The 16,708-nt window shown below is 38.7% G+C and overlaps 1 protein-coding gene across 4 annotated transcripts in view; it reads left to right on the top strand.

Moving 5' to 3' along the window:
• Positions 1-16,708, top strand: part of ZFAT (zinc finger and AT-hook domain containing) — a 115,927-nt gene that overhangs the window by 45,399 nt on the left and 53,820 nt on the right. For all 4 annotated transcript variants that reach the window (XM_077189272.1, XM_077189257.1, XM_054630691.2 and 1 more), the window contains 2 exons: positions 3,095-3,265; positions 8,903-9,163. In XM_077189272.1, coding sequence (XP_077045387.1) covers positions 3,112-3,265; positions 8,903-9,163 — 415 coding nt within the window. In that variant the 5' untranslated portion in view covers positions 3,095-3,111. The remainder of the gene's footprint in view (positions 1-3,094; positions 3,266-8,902; positions 9,164-16,708) is intronic.

Here is a 16,708-nt window from a genome sequence, read left to right as displayed (position 1 = left end):
TCCTAGGCTGATGAATAAGATTTGTAATTGCAGAAAGTTCCTGTTAAGAATTTGATGGTGATGAGGCAACAAAGTTTGTTTCAGCTCTGTAGTAAGTTTAGAAAGAAATGAGTTATTATTCATATTCTGAACTTAATTGCTGCATATTTTAGGAAGGTTGACCAGATGCATAATTATTGATGCTATCAACTTTTTTACACAGGCCAACAAATACCCAGTGACTTAATTTTTTAAAATTTAATTGTGGAGTTCTAATTCCTTTTAACAGCTCCAGAACTTTAAAGACACTTAGAGAAGTTGTTAACTCTTGCCAGCTTTGAAAGGAAAGGTGAAAAGTTTTGGATCTTTCCAAGATAAGTGCTGCTTTCTTGCCCCTTTCCCCTTCCCCACTCCATCTTTAAAATACTGGTTTATGCTTGGTGAAGGGGATTGGGAATCAGGGAATCTGCTTCCTAGTCAGCAGCATGCTCTTTGTTTTTAGTAATGCATTTGTTAAACTCCCTTTGCTGTAGATATTCTTAGTGTGAAGAAAAAAAAAACCTACTAATTAAGCAATATGCTGAGGGTTTTGAAAGAATTAGAAAAAAAAGGCTTTGCTTACGTTATAGCTCAATTTTCCACCTTGTCAATTAAGGAGAAAATTATTGGTATTATTTATTTCAGTGTATATTTAGCACAGTTTATAGGGGCAAACTGAAGATAATGAATTACCACAAACATGTTTAGTGAACAGAATGTCCCAGATTGGTTTTGGCTGAATTTCCTGATGTTTGTGTACCTGCATACTTGATTACTGTTCTTTTCTTTCTCTGCATATTTAATTGCTGCCTAATTAATTGCTCACTTGATTTCCTACGTAATTAATTATTCACTAATTAGTCATTGATTCCATGCATAGTTAATTAACTTACTCCTGATTTGATTTTTACACTTAATTGACTATAACTCATTGCTTTATCGCTACACTGCCTAATTAGCAACTGCATAATCAATTATTGTTTGCTTATTCCATACTTGCTTAGTCTGGTGATCAGCAGAGTTTATCCTCTGCTCTCTGACTTCCTTTTACAGGCATTCTTCCTAAAATAATTTCTTTACTCTTGTTTCCAACTCACCTCTGAGTAAAGCTCGTGCATCTTCTGTGTGTTCTCCTGGTGCTTCCTGCACCTTCAGTGACATTGAGTGTGCTCTGCCACCTGGGCTCTTCACTCCTGGCTTTGGGTGCCCTTGCTATTCAAACACTTCAAGCACCCACTGAGGCTTCTGGGCACTCTCCTTGCTCTTCTGCCCCTCCCCAAATCCTCACTGGGAGGAGTGAGAGATAAAGTGGTGTGTGAGTACTGATTGTAGCTGTTCAAGGAGGAGACAAGAGACAAAACCCTGGGTTTGGACTTCTAGGGAAAACAGCCAGCAGGTCAGGAAGCAGAAACAGTGACAAATAAAACCTCAAAACATAAATGTCAGCTAAATTGTGGGATTTCAATTGGTAAAATGTTCAGCTAAATGTTCATAGGTTTTACTTTGTGTTTGCATTTAAGGAGAAGAGTTGTTATCTGCTGGGTCAATAACAGGCTTCATGCCCTTAAAAAAAAAACAAAACTGACAAAACAATAATGCTAACTAGGGCAGAACTAGTTCAAAGGAACATTTCAACGTGCTGCAATCAAAACAGAAATATCTGAGTGCTCAAGACAGCAGAATGGCTGAGAAGGAGCCCAGCTGAGCTCCTGAGAGTACGTGGATTGTGCCACACACACACACAGCTGCTTGTGTGTAATAGGAGGATCTCTTGAGCAACAGGAGCAGCACTGGAGTTGTTTCTTCAGAGATGGTGTGGAAGGGATGAAGGCACGGCCTGCCTGTTAGTTTTGAGCTGTGGTTTGGTTTCAAGGACCTCTAAGAGACACCTCTGCTGCTCTTAACTTTCAGGACACCTCAAATAAAGATGTGTTTTGAGTGTGGTGAACTATGTAATTTATGTGTCATGAAGGAACTAGAATAAGGTTCAGTAGGGGAGTGCTTAGGTTTGTTTTAAAAATAGGTCCCAAAATACAGCTTCCCCATTCTCTTATCCCCAGATTCATCCCAAAATTCACAAACTATCACTTTATTTCTGTACTTACCCAGTGATCTCTGGTTTGACTTGTACCTCGGAAGTGCTGCTTGTTCCAGTTGAGTTTCAGTGGATTTATGTCCCTAATTTTCCTTAGGGAGGTGGAGGGAGAGTAGCAATTGAGACCAGTCTCTGGGACAGAGCTTCATACATGTAGCTGGAGAGCAAGTGTGCTTTTAAAATTGGTTCCTGGTTGTTTTTTTGTTTCATTGGAACCTGAAGGGAGTAGGGACTCTTCAAAAATCAACCATTAAACCAAAGACTGCTGTGTTAGAAAACAGAAGTCCTCTGAACTTCTCTGGCTAAAATCTTTGGCTTTTTTAAATCTGGGATTATATTAATCCTTCTTTATTGTTATTTGTTTTCTTGAGGCTTTGCTTTCACATCACACTTCAAGTACCTGTGAATTAAAAAAAAAAATAAGCTTTACCTAAAAAGTTGTGTCAAATTTCTGTTTAAAGCATTGACCAGGGGGCATTTTAATGACATTCTTCATTTGCTCCTGCTGCTTGGAAGCTTTTTAGGGTTTTTTTGGTTTTGTTTGTTTGTTTTTCTTAAATCAACAGGAACTTTTCATGGAATTTGATGAGGACGTCATACATATAATTTTACCATGTGTTTGGAAATATATAAAATTATAAGGATATTTGAGGCTTGAAGGGGAAAAAGGTCTTAAATTATTCTTCTTCGTTTGTGTCATGTTAAAACATTTCTAAGATTTCAGCCAGAAGAAATTTTTTCCCTATGAGGATCTAGCTAGGAGTTTACCCATTTCTTAAATAAATTAATTTGGGAATGTATAATTAATGTGTTCATTTAGTGATAAAACATTTGTAATTTCACCTCATTGCTGCCTGTTATGTGTCTTAAGTAAATTGTAGTTACTATGTTGACTGATCCAAAATCCTCTGTAACTCATGGTGACATAAATAACTTGCATTTGAAAACACTAATTCCTTGTTTTTAAACTTGTTTTTTCAGGGATCAATTCCATCTTCATGTGTAAACTTTGTAACTTATTTTCACCAAATAAGTCTGAGCTGTTGTCTCATGTCTCTGAGAAACACACAGAAGAAGGGACCGGTGTGGATGACATCATTATTCCTCTGCAGCCTCTAACAGCATCCACAAACACAAGCAAAGATGGAGAAGGTACATTCAGAAATTGAGAGAAATGTAATTTTTGGTGTTATTATTTTTTAATAAAACCTGTGGTGTGGTGACTCTGCATTGTGTATAGAACAGTTGGTTTTTATAATAAGCACTGTGCAGCTGTCACCCCACATTTCATTCAGCACAGAATAGGTCACATGACAGATGTGGATAAACTCAACTTGTCTTAGGGAATGATGGCATTGGTTCATTAATTTTCAATGTGAACTGTAGCAAAGTTTGCTTCCTACAGCTTTAATTGGAGCTCTGTAGCAGCAGTGGGAAGATTGTCTAGCAGCAGTGAACAGCAATCAGGACACCATGGGTGGGGGTGTGTATTGAGGCTTAGGTGTCCTTTTTGAGTTGTCTGACTTGTTTGTTGTGATTCAGGTAATGTTAATAGTTCTATTCCAAAAAGGAAGTGGCACAATTCATAATTTGTAACTGTGTTTTGATGGTGATGTTGGTAAATAAAGCAATCAGAAGATGAATTAGTTACACATAAAAGTTTTACTGTACAATGGAAGAAGTTACATTCATTCCATTCTATTTTTAACTGATCATAATTTCCATCCTTTGGAATATTATTAATGGGTTCAAAATAATTCAGACTTTTTATCTTCTTTTATGCCCTTACTTAGTAATGGATTTATATTGCTGGCAAACCTCTTATTTAACACAATCACTAGAATTTTTCAATCATGAAAAATTCTGAATTTTAAAACCTATGTGCTTTTGAATCAACTGCCCTCTAATATCATGCATTCAAGAATTTTTTGTTGTTGTTAACATATGTATGTGATGTTTCTTTGCTTATTTACCAGCAGTAATTCAGTAGTTATATTAACTTCATCAATTTAAGAAGATATTTCTAATAATGTTCATTTAGTATTTCAATAGAGCTGCTGTTTCCTCAGGTGGCTGGTGAGGAAAAATCTCACCAGAGTATTATTTCATATAATTACCAGTGTATCAGAAGATGATGAATAAATTTCAAATCAGTTTTCAAAATGTCATTCTAATTTTATTTTCGTAGCACAGAATTAATTTCTTGGGCATGAAAAATCCATTTTCCTTTCTCAAATCTTTGTTTTCTGTTATCCCTTCACTACATATGTTTTTGAGCACAGTGAGACTGGTACCTTGTAACATATTAATTTTAGTAAAAAGGCTCTTCTGTAAAGTTCTCTTTGCATTTTTGTTAGGAGTATCTGCACTTTCTGTATTGTATGTGTTCAGCATGCATTGTACATTTTTGAGGATAGTTTGTAATAACCATTATGATCTGCAGCAACAGAAATTAGACATAATTAGCTTTTAAGAAAACTCTGCAAATCTTATGTAAAATATAACATTCTTAAGTTATATATTCATAATTTACCTTTCTCATTATTCTTGGTGAATAGTTTTATATATCTGATGAGCTCATACGATGCCACTTTTTTCAGGTTAGGTAGCCCAGCTCTTTGACATCTGCTGTCAGTAAGAATGTCAAGGTAAATTATTTTTCCACAATTTTCAGGTCATATTCTAGGCATTCTTTAGAATTTTTCCTTTCCTATCAGACACATTGATTGAAGAAGATGGTTCTGAAGTCCCATTGATTTATTTTCTGTGTTCTGTTTAAAAAAATACTGTAATCTACAGCTGAACATTGGATTGGAAAGAGTTCTTCTTTGAAAGCATCAATTATTCCCTCCTGCTATGGAATCTGCAGCAAATAAAACTTACAAAGTTTGTAGTATACAATTATTTGTCAGCGAACTAGTGTTTGCAGTAATTCAGTATTGTCACTGAAAGGAGAAGTAATTGGTGAATCACCAGTCTTAGAAATTACAGTCTTAGAAATTGCAACTTTTAGTACTTGGTGACTAATAGATGAACATCTTTTTGTCCTTTGAAAGTGCAATTTCTCTTCCAATTATGGGTAAATACTGTAGCTACCCCACAATTGGTATAGAAGAGTGAATGCTGAGTTGCTAATGGAGCTCTTTATTCTGCCTGAGTAATGAATTAATGATTTTATAAGTACTGGGGACAAGTAAAGTGCTAGGCATGACATATGTGTTTATTACTCTAGTGTTGTTTTATTTACAGTGCTCTCAGCTGAATTTTGTTTAGGCACACCACTTTCCCATCGTTAAGCCATGATCTATTTAGAGTTGATTTGTTCAAAATATATTTTGGCACAATGATGTCAATATTTTTTTATGAAGTGGGACCAAGGGTACCAGGGAGATGTTGCTGTTATACATCTATGCACAGGTCACATTTTGTCCAGCACTGGAATGTGCCATCTTTGTTTTGGGAAATGACAGGTAGTTGTAGTCAATCATACTCCAGTTTAGCTTAGGGCTTTTTATAATTCTTCACAATGATCTCCATTTCCTTCACAGTGCTTGTCAAAACTCAGCTTTCTTTTGCTTCTGCTTAGATTGGTGAGGATTTGAGGGACAGCCTCAATGGCCCTGTTTTCCTCTATTCATACTGTTATTACCTGATGGATTGTTGTTTGGTTTGGGATGTATCTGGATTATGGGATGCATGTCTCTGTCTGTTATGAAACCTAAAAGAAAGTTACAGTCTGAGTATCGTCATTTCCTCCAAGGAGTGCAGCCTTTAAGGTAATTTAGAATCATGTGTGTGCATCAGCCTCATCCTTGCCTGACCACAGGATGCAGCCAGAGCCTGCATTCATTCACACCTGGGGGACAGGAGGTGTTTAGGTGCTGTGGTAGAAACACAGAACTGTAATAAAATAAGGCTGGGGATGAGATGAGATTTGTATGAGTGCATTTGTGTGACACTGTGTGCAGAAGAGTGTGAATATGTTGTGCTGTTGTAACTGATGAAATGTAAGCTTTTCATACTGACATTTGAGGAAGGATTCATATTGCATAATGTATCAACCTGTTAAAATATGGTCAGAAGGTTTAAGTGAAATTTGCACAAGCGTTTTGTGACTTCTGACAAACTCTCTGTATTAAATAGATTGATTTGGACAAGCTTATGTGAACAATTCCTGTGAAGGAACAGTATAAAAATAGACACATGGTTTATTTCATTACTCACTTTTTGAAGTGTCTTTTTTATGCCTTTGATTACATAATTATACAGCATAGCACAGAATGTCTTCCCTGGATATTGCCATTGCTCATCCAATAGCAGTCAGAATAAAGATTGGTTTCAGTCAGTCTATAATGACTGCAAAATCCCCAGAAACAACTAAGTTGTTCTTGAGGGAACAGGATCTTAATTCAAAATCTTTTTAATGACCAATTTAAAACTTCTATTTAGGACTAAGCATCCTTGAAATAAGTGTTAGGGGGGTTTTATTATTTATTTAATATACTAACTTTATTTTTAGCAGTTAAATAGATTCTTTTTTTCTAACCAGCAATATTTGATTAACTTGGTTATGTACTGGCAGATGAATGACAATGTTCTGCTATTAAATTGCTGTATGCTGTTGATCTTATGTGGTTTGAGCTGGAATTTGTATACTGCAGTGTGAAGAGCTCACTGGGGGCAAGCTGGGTAGAGAGACAGCTGGAATTTGTGGTTGTGTGCCTCATTAAAAAATTAATTCTGACACTGTTGACTCAAAGTAGCTTGAGATAAGTTCTGTCTTGGAAAAAGGAAATCAAGGAGCAAGGAAAAGAAATCACTGTGATAAACCTCAGAAGTTCTGGTGATGTTTCAGTTGCTCACATGAGCCCTCCTCTTCCTGTGTTTCTTGCTGCCTGCCTCTTGCCACCAAACCTTTTACATGGTTGAGAACTGCTGTAAATTCTCCTACTGCTGGACACATTTACAAACATTTCTAAAATTTGCACATTCTTTGTTTATTTGCCACCCCATTAGTAGTCACAGGAATAAGAATTGCAATTTTATATACCATAGCAGAGGTTCTCTCACCAGCCATCTAAAGGAGCACTTTTCATATTTCTACTTGCATGCAAGATTTTGTTTCAATTTCTGTCTTAATGTGAAAGTGCTGTTCTGTTTTTCATTAAATTTTCACTAAAACAGTCAGGAAGAAGCATCTCTTTGACCTGGTTTTTCTTATTTTCTTTTTGTTGGGTAATCTGATGATTGCATTGTAAAGGAATGAAAAGAATATAATGCACAGAGAAAATGGTGCTTGCATTCATTCTTCCAAGCCTTGGATTTAACTATTTTGTAGTAGTCTGACCAGCATCCACATGTGTATTTCTCATGCTGGAACTGTGATTCCTGCTAGCAAACTGTGACCTTTTGATGGGTTGATATAAAGATTATTGTTGTTTGGTTTATTTTAATTGTTTGTTAATTTCTTCAATTTAAATACTGATTGCTGTGATGGATGGGTATCAAAATAGCATGAATGGTAACAAAGAGAAGTTTGGAGAGCACTGAAATCACCCCTTTCTTTTTGGCTGAAATTTACAAATATATACTTTTCCTAGAGTAGCATGAAAGTTCAGGACTGGTGGAGAGTTGCAAAACGTTATGGGGAACAGTTGCTTTTTTTCTATTCATAGTAAGGTTTTTTGGCAGTTTTATTATGTTTATTTAAGCAGACAGGTATTCAGTCACTCCTGTAAGAAGACAGAATGCTTTCTTTTTCATCTGATAGTAATTACATAGTTAACTCAAAGCTGTGGTCTCTGAGAGTGGGGTTTTGTTTGCCTGGTATGTTTTAGGGAAATGCTGACTAGGTTATAAATAACATGATGCAACCTTCTTCTCTTCTCCTGCATCATCTCCCTTTAAGATTCCTTAAGTCATTTCTTTTTCTGTATCCTCTAAATCAACCAATTTCAATAAGGTCTTTCAGCACCTGTGCTTGAAAAATTTTTGTAGTTTGGGTTTTTTTTAATATTCTCTCTTTTTGTGGTTTTTCAGACTAATACATTGTCAATCTCAATTTATCAGTGCAGCAGTGATGAGAAAAATCTTAAGCAGGAAATACAATTTAAGTTGTCATGCATTTCTATGTACTTCATGTCATGGATTTCATCATATTTCTCTACAGAAATATGGAAATGTAAAATTATATTGTATTTATTAGGAGCTGTGGATGACTTCCAATTTTAATTCAGGAAACAATTTTTTTGCATGACTTCTGGAATTTATTTGTTACCAATAATTTTTAGGCCAGCTTTTGACTAGAAAGTGCTGACAATCAAGAACCACAGAAAATATTAGGGAGTAATTGTTCACTATATTAAAAGGACAATGAGGTTTTGGTTCTTAAACATACATTGTTTTTCTTTGATTGCATCTCAATACCTGGATAATTTATTTGAAAATGACTTAAATGAAAAGGCTTTTTGTAGTGTTGAAACACAGTAGAGCAATTTTGTAGTATACATGTGCTGATAGAGTGCTTGCAGTGTAATTAAGTAAAACTGTAGCACTTTGACATCTGCTGATCTCAATAACACAAATGTTATTGCTTTGCAGCTACCAGAAATGCCAGCAAATACCACTGCTGGAAAAACGTTTGTGTGATGCTAAGCTTTTTTAAAGCTTTTGGGATAACTCCCCTCAAATTTCATTCAAGGCACCTATTTTTCAAAGATCAGATGGGTATTTGCTAATTAGCCACGGAATTTAATTGTAGTTTAAGTAAACTTTAATTTTCTTTTCTAGAGTTTCTCGTAGCAAAGAGGAAAAGGGGCAGACCAAAAGGGTCCACTAAGAAGTTTTGTGTGGATGAAGATGTGGCAGAAAATAATTCTGTTCCAAGCAAAGAGACTCCAGCTGGGACTGAGGAAGGCCCAGAACCCTCTGAAGTCTCACCAGGCAACCTGGAGTGCAGGAAATGCAATCGCAAATTCTCCAACACACGGCAGCTCACTAAACACATCTGCATTATTGTTCTGAATGAAGGAGAAGAAGAAGGAGATGGAGGTAAGAAAACATCCTGCAAAAATATCTGAAGCAGGTTGTGGGACAGTGTTTTCCCACCATGAGACATGACTTGGGATCCCCAGTGCTGGCTTTGAATGGAGTGGAGTTGTCTGCTCCTTGTAACACAAAAAAGCAAAACTGAACTTAGACAAGGTATTTAAATTTCTTCTAAAGTGGTCAAAATGTTTATTACAGTAATGATTGTCTTACAACTACCTGAAATTCTTGTTTTTCATAGCAACTGTTCTGTTTCTCACAAAGTAGAGTGTGGTTTCTCAGTGAGAAGTGGTATAGGCCATGCAGGTGAGTATCACACATAGGTGAGGAAGGATGAGCCTGTACAGGGGTTTCTGTCCTGTGTCTTTTTCAGGCTTAGTGATTTTGTGATTATGCAAAAGGTTATGAGGAATATTACAGAGACTATTATAGAGAACCCTAGGCAGAGAACACACTGTTCTTGCCCATTCCATAGTGTTTTGAGTTACTGACTGTATTCACACACTTTCTTAGAGAAAAATAATAATGCACATGCTACTTTCATCTACGCATTCATCTGAAAAGCTGTCTCAACCAGTTCATATAGTAAAGCCAGAAGTGAAAAGTTTTCCTGTGATGGGACAGTAATCAGTGGACAGCTGAGGACTGAATTTCACGCACAGATGAAGGTCATGGAGTGTTGTTGTGCATTTTTATACTTTGTAATATTTTGAAGTAGTTTTGTTTTGTATCCCCATATTTTTCCCAAATGGTTTATCCCAGACTGTACCCCCCTCCCTTTACCTGTGTTATCCCTCTCCCTGGATGAGATCATCCCCAATCCCCCACCCTGGCTCTCTGTCAATCACTCTGCATCCCATCCCCTCCATCCAGAAGCTTCGGTCCAGGATGTCAAGTGATGAGCCAGAGGCCAGGGGTCAGCCCCCCAAGCCTTGCCCCATACGCTGTCCTAAATGTCCATCCCCCAGTGCCCATCCCTTAGGGTCACTCATTGGTTGGTAAAATGTTCTCTACTTTTGGTTTCTACCTCCCTTTAAATGTGACCTTGGCACATCTCCCCTGAGGTGCAGGAGCTCCTTTGGGACTCCTAGAATAAAACCTTGGATTAACCCCTGCTAAGAGTCGGCCCTTTCTCTTCTACCGATGTCTCTGGTGTCTCTTGTGCTGCACAGGCGCCCAGCCCAGGTGCCCTCAGCACCCTCGGGGCACAGAGAGTGTCTCCCCCCAGCCCAGGTGCCCTCAGTACCCTTGGGGCACAGAGAGTGTCTCCCCCCAGCCCAGGTGCCCTCAGTACCCTTGGGGCACAGTGAGTGTCTCCCTGCCAGCCCAGGTGCCCTCAGCACCCTCGGGGCACGCACAGAGAGTGTCTCCCCCCAGCCCAGGTGCCCTCAGTACCCTCGGGGCACACACAGTGAGTGTCTCCCCGCTGCCGACTCGGGACTGGCCCAGGGTTCCTGAGAGGCTCCCAGAGGGACAGAGACAGCAGAGTCCAGCTGTTAACTCAGCATGACCATGTTCACCACTGAACCATGTCCCCAAGTGTCACGTCCACAGACCTTGTGAACATTTCCCAGAATGCTGACTCCACTGCTTGCTTGCACAGCCTGTTCTGATGTTTGATCACCTTTTCAATGAAGAAATTTTCCTAATATCCAATCTAAACATCCTCTGGCACAACTTGAAGCCATTTCCTCTCATCCTGTCTCTTGTTACCTGGGAGAAGAGGCCAACCCCCACCTTGCTCCAGCCTCCTGTCAGGCAGTTGTAGAGAGTGAAAAGGGGCCCCTGGATCCTCTGCTCCAGGCTGGGCACCCCCAGCTCCCTCAGCTGCTCCTCACCCTTGTGCTCCAGACCCTTCCCCAGCTCTGTTGTTCTCTGGACCCTCTCCAGCCCCTCAATGTCCTTCTTGTAGTGAAAGGCCCAAAACTGAGTACAGGATTTGAGGTGTGACCTCAGCAGTGCTGAGTCCCTGCCTTGCTCCTGCTGGCCACATTAATTTTAATAATGTGTCAAGGTGCCAAGGTGCCATTTCCCTTCTTGCCCACCTGGGCGCATTCTGGCTCATGTTCAGCCACTGCTGACCCACAATTCCAGGTCCTTTTCTGCCAGGCAGTTTTCCAGCCCTCTGTCCCCAGCCTGGAGCACAGCATGGAGCAGTTGTGACCCAAGAGCAGGACCTGGCACTTTGCCTTATGGAACCTCTCACAATTGGCCTCAGTCCATTGGTCCAGTCTGTCCACATCCCTCTGCAGAGCCCTCCTGCTTCATACCCGGGCTTGAGGTGTTTTTTTGCTCTTCTGTTCTTTTCCTAATGTTTCCTTTATATTGTGGTTGATTTTTCAGACTCCTGCTTACTATTAAACTTAGGTTTTCAGGTAAGTATTTAGAAATACAGACAGATCTTTCTTGTACTCTAAGAGTCAATTTAGAAGCCATCATTTTATCAGTAATTTTTTTTTCTTCAATGCACTGTCACTCATGTTCTTAGAGCTGGATGGAAGATTTTATTGAAGGTCTTTGAATCTTCCAGAAATATATTACCTGCTTCTGCATGTCAGAGACCATTCAAAATAGCTAGTAAAATTCACAAGCAGCTTTGGGTGCAGGTTCTTCTCACTTAGTTTTTGACTTTTTACCTAGTGACTTTTTTGACTTTTTACCTAGTGCATACAGCTTTTCTTCCTTTTATCTATGTATTTTCCAACTTGGAATTACTTATCTGTTTTTTTAATGCTTCCAAGATATTTCTATAGTTTTAAAGTTTATACCTCTGTCTCATGTTTTTAATTTCTTGCAAAGCTTAGCACTCTGTGACAGCTGGTTAATAGTCAAATGTTTTCACTTTGCACTGTGTCTGGCTGCAATGGAGTTAATTTCTTCATAGCAGCCCATATGATGCAGTGTTTTATATTTTTGACCAAAATAATGTTTTGGCTATTGCTAAAATATGCTAAGCATGAAAATATTGAAAATATATAGTTATTCTGTGTGATATTCTCTATTCAAAGAAATCTAATATATGTTTTGAGCTGGATCTCAAATATTCATAGAGGTCTCCAAGTAATAAAATGTTCTGCTGTCTTTTATAGGTCGACAGGAAAAGTGCTGAAATCCCTAACATGACCGGCATTTCAAAGAAATAAATCACTAGAAAACTCTAGTTGGTGATAGGCTTGAAACTTCATTGAAACTGCACATGTGTTGGTCAGAGGAATAGCTGGTAGATGCAGTGGGTCTCTGCTGTTGCTTGCTTCTGTAATGAGTGATCTGCACTGATCTCTGAGATCAGTGACTCACTGATAGTTCTCCTGCTCTTTCCAAAGCCACCAGGCCCTGTTGGTTACTGACACCCTCTGTGCCTCTCATTTGATCCTTTAAAGCAGAATCATTTGCCTTCACCTTGTGGGCCCATTCACTAAAACAAACAAAACAAAAAGTGTCTTTTTTTTCAAATCTGGAGGGTTGACCCTGCCTGGACTCCAGGATGCCCAGGAAGCAGCTCCTCAGCTGGACTGGAAAGAGAAAATACAATAAAAAGCTTGTGGGGAGAAATCACTCACCAGTTACCATCACAGGAAAAACAGACCCAGCCTGGCCAAATTAACTTATTACCAATCCAATCAGAGTAGGATAGTGAAGAATAAACCCAAATCTCCATCAGAGAAGCCAAACTGTATCCCCCCTGCTACCAAAACATGGCCACACAAAGCCACTACAGCACAGGATTAAAAATGTACACTGTATTTATAATTTCTTCATGTACATGCTTAGTAAATATATTTGTTCATAAAGTGCTTATTTGCCTAAGCAGGTTGCTGTTTTGTAAGCCAAACTGTGTGTACACCTATTTCTGTTTCGTTTTGGTTAAACCAAGCTAACAGTTCTGGCTAATGAATTGGGTCTGGCTGGCGAGGTACAAGTGAGAACATTTAATGGCTGGGGAATGGCATTTGGGTGGAAGACAGATTACAGTCCCCAATCTGGAGTGAACCATTCAATCCTCCTGAAGTGGGAGCCTACATATGTCTCAAAGATGTCACTTTTGGCCTTAGTTTAAAATGGTTTTGCCATCAGCTGGATTCTAATTTAAAGTAATTCTTCTTGCAAGTAGAATGTCATTCTCTGCAGAAGAAACATTTGCCTGTGTTAATTTCAAATGGCCAGTTCACTTTCTTTTTTCCAAGCTGCTCTCCTGCTGCTATAAAATATCACTTCTTAGAGGCTAAAAAATAGTAATTTGAACAAAGAGTAGTTTAAAAACATGCCAGTTGAGGCTGTGTAGCTTTGCCTGTGAGATGTCCTACATCCAATTACAAATGCTGAGAGCAGTCCCTTCAGTTACTGACTCCAGCAGAATCCTGGGACAGGTGAAGGATGCAGTTCAGTGGGACTCTGGAAGCCCTGATTAATTCAGAGCTGGCAGGAGCTGTGCTGATCACAGCCCTGGCCATTCCTGGATTGTGTTTGAGGCAGCTCAGCTTTGTGTTCCTTGCACAAACACGAGTGACTTTGAAATGTCTGGCACTGGGGAGGGCACTCTGTCCATCTGTCTGTCTGTTGGATCCAAGTGCCAGCTGACAAAGTGCTGAGCTGGCTGCTCAGCAGGGGAGGTGCAGAGTGAGACAGGTGATCTCAACAAACCTGTTCAGGAACAAGCAAAGGCTTTTACTGCCTGGAGAAACTCAGCTATTCAAGTGGCATGTACTCCATTTTCTCATAAATCATCTTCAAATCATCCCTTCTATGTTCCTTTAAATGTCCCTTTTTAATCCATGGTAGTTATTATACAGCAGAACTCTCCTAGTTGACATGGACAAAGCATTTATTTGACACTAATCCATGATCCTAACAGTGAAGGAATTTTTTCCAGGAAGGCAGCTAAATACTGATGAGATGGCCACGTACTATAGAAAGGCTGTTTGAGCCCTGTGGTCAAAGTTGAAGCTCTTTTTCATTAAAACATACTTTTGTGTCCCTTTCAGTTCTTTCCTAAAACACACCTTCTACTTCAGGGTTATTTTAGGTGTACAAAGTTCAGAAACAAAGCAGCTCTCATTGAGAGTTAAGGTGTTTGTTCATTTGCTGATTTGATAGGGAGTGTTGAAGGATTTTTAAGTCTCAGGTTACACACAGACCACAAAATAGTTCTCTTTGTAGCAAAAAGTGTTGTAAATGTGTACACCCCAGCTCCTTATCAACAAATTGTTTCTGGAAGATGTTTCTGGAAGTCTGTTTCCCTCAGACAGGTGTAGAATGGGGCTACTGTCATCAAGAGGCATCAAATTAGTGAATAAATTTTAATGTTTAAGTATCAGAACTAGATCACTGTAGTAAGAGGATTTTTTTTTTTTTATTTTTATATGTATAAGGTATCACATGAGGGTGAGAATGTTCTTACAGAACCTCAGCACTAGTAGCAGATGTATCATCAGGAAATCAGTGGAGTTTTCTCACTGCTGTTTCTCACCAATCTATGTGTGGGCTTTTTTTGTGTTAACTGAGATTGCACAGCACTCAGTAGCTGCCTCACACCTTTGCTCATACTCAGTGTAATCCTCCTGTTAGGGGATGGGTGTTTTCAGCTCATATTGAGGAAGCTGAGATTCAATTCTTTGTTTGGACTACTTACCAGCTTTGGATTTTGTAGGAAATTTTTTTTTGTATGGCCATAATTTTTAGTGCTGAGCCTACATGCACAAATATTCTACACATATGAAACAGCTCCATTTTAACAAAGAAATATTTTGATATTGCAATGCTGTATGTTGTTTTTAAGTCTTTTAAAATAGTATTTGTGGTCTGTTTTGAAATCAGGGAGACAGTCAGCAATGTTTATTGTAGTACATCTCTTCATCTTGACCCTTGGTTGGACTGAAAGAACTGCCAAACTGATCTGCCTGACAGAGGCAAGTCAGGAAAGAAAAACAATGTGAAACATTTGGTGGCTACTGTGGTTGTAGTTTTTCATTAGTATGGATCACAAACAAACTCAAATTTGTGGTTCTCCTTTTTTTAGTAGAATTCCAATACTCAAAAGTTAAGAGTGTTGCATATTAACATGAAAAGTTAATAAATGGTTTCGTTATTTGTCTTCAGCCACTTTACTTCATCATTAAACTGATTGATTAATGATTAGAATCTTTCTAAAGGTTAGAAAGGAGAGTTTAGGAGTAAGGTGCTTGGATTCTATTCATATAATATCCAGGAACTACATGATCCTAGCAAAGTGGAGAAAATTCCATTCCCCTCATCAGAGCTTTCATTCCAATATATGGTTCTGGATTTCTTTTAGCTGAAGCATCTTTTGTCCATAGGTATATAAAATCTTTTGCAGCTTTTTTCTAATGCTTTTCAGTTTTGCTTACTGGCCACTGAACAGAGTAATTAATTAATTAAGCCAGTATATGAAGTACCCTCAGGGAAACAATTCAATAATCAGATTACACTCTCAGGCTCATGGTGTGGCTCCTGGGGACAGTCCTGTGCAGGGCCAGGAGTTGGACTCCATGATCCTTGTGGGTCCCTTCCAACTCAGTTTAGTCTGTGATTCTGTGTATTCAGATTCTTTATGAGAAGACTTTCTTGTGTTGGTAGCCTGGTCCTGCTGAGAAATTTGTGATGATTCATTTTATTCTTGCTAATAAACAAACAGAGGTTGTTTAATGGAGAAAATGTGAAAATATGTGTTTGTTTCATAGAATCACTGAGGTTGGAAAAGGACTCTGAGATAGTCTGACTGTTTCCTTACACCCCTGCTCAGCATACCAAAAGAAACCACTGCACAAGCAGGTTCTGTTTGATGGGGATTTTTCTTTATCTTCAAATATCCCTTTCAAGTATTGCAGAAAAATATCAGTGTTAGAACTGTGTGCTTTTAGTATAAATGAATAATTTACAACTATATTAAGGAGTTAAATGGGGACATTATGAAACTCTTTATACCTATAAAGCAGCAATGTTTTCCAAAATCAGAGGTCCACAGAGAAGAACCTAGTTGAGAAGAGGCATAGATCAAGGAATTTTTGTATGAAATTGCAAAAATCATTAGTAGGGGTTGAAAAGCTGGGGGCTCTCCATGCAGAGGAGCTGGAAGCTGGGCAGAATCATGGCTGGCTGTGTCTGAATTCAGTTTGCTTTGTGATTGTTCCTCATTCTGGAGACTCTAAATATGAATTTCAGACTTACAGTTTACTGCCAGTTGTTAGCTTACAGATTTCTGTCTCAGGATTGCCTGAGAAAGCTAAACTTCTTCCTGCACACCTTGTTTCCTTCTGGTTCTGTGTCTAGTAAAGAAACTGTGGTTTATGCAGGTTATGTGATCAGCCTTACCCATGCTGCTTTAGCTTCTGCTTGTGTCCTTCATTTTTGTAAGGAGCAGCCAGGACACTTCAAACCTTTGTTCCATTAGAGTCAGGCCACAGAGACAATCTTTGTTTCAATCTCAGCTGAGTATTTACAAAATAGTTATGGAATTAGAGCAGCTGCTTCCATATTTATGTCTTTTCACTCCTTCTGCTGTTTGCTTGACAGAAACAAGTCTGGACACAC

The sequence above is a fragment of the Agelaius phoeniceus genome, chromosome 1, assembly GCF_051311805.1.
Source record: "Agelaius phoeniceus isolate bAgePho1 chromosome 1, bAgePho1.hap1, whole genome shotgun sequence".
NCBI lineage: Eukaryota > Metazoa > Chordata > Aves > Passeriformes > Icteridae > Agelaius > Agelaius phoeniceus.
This window is presented reverse-complemented; position numbering and strand designations above follow the sequence as displayed.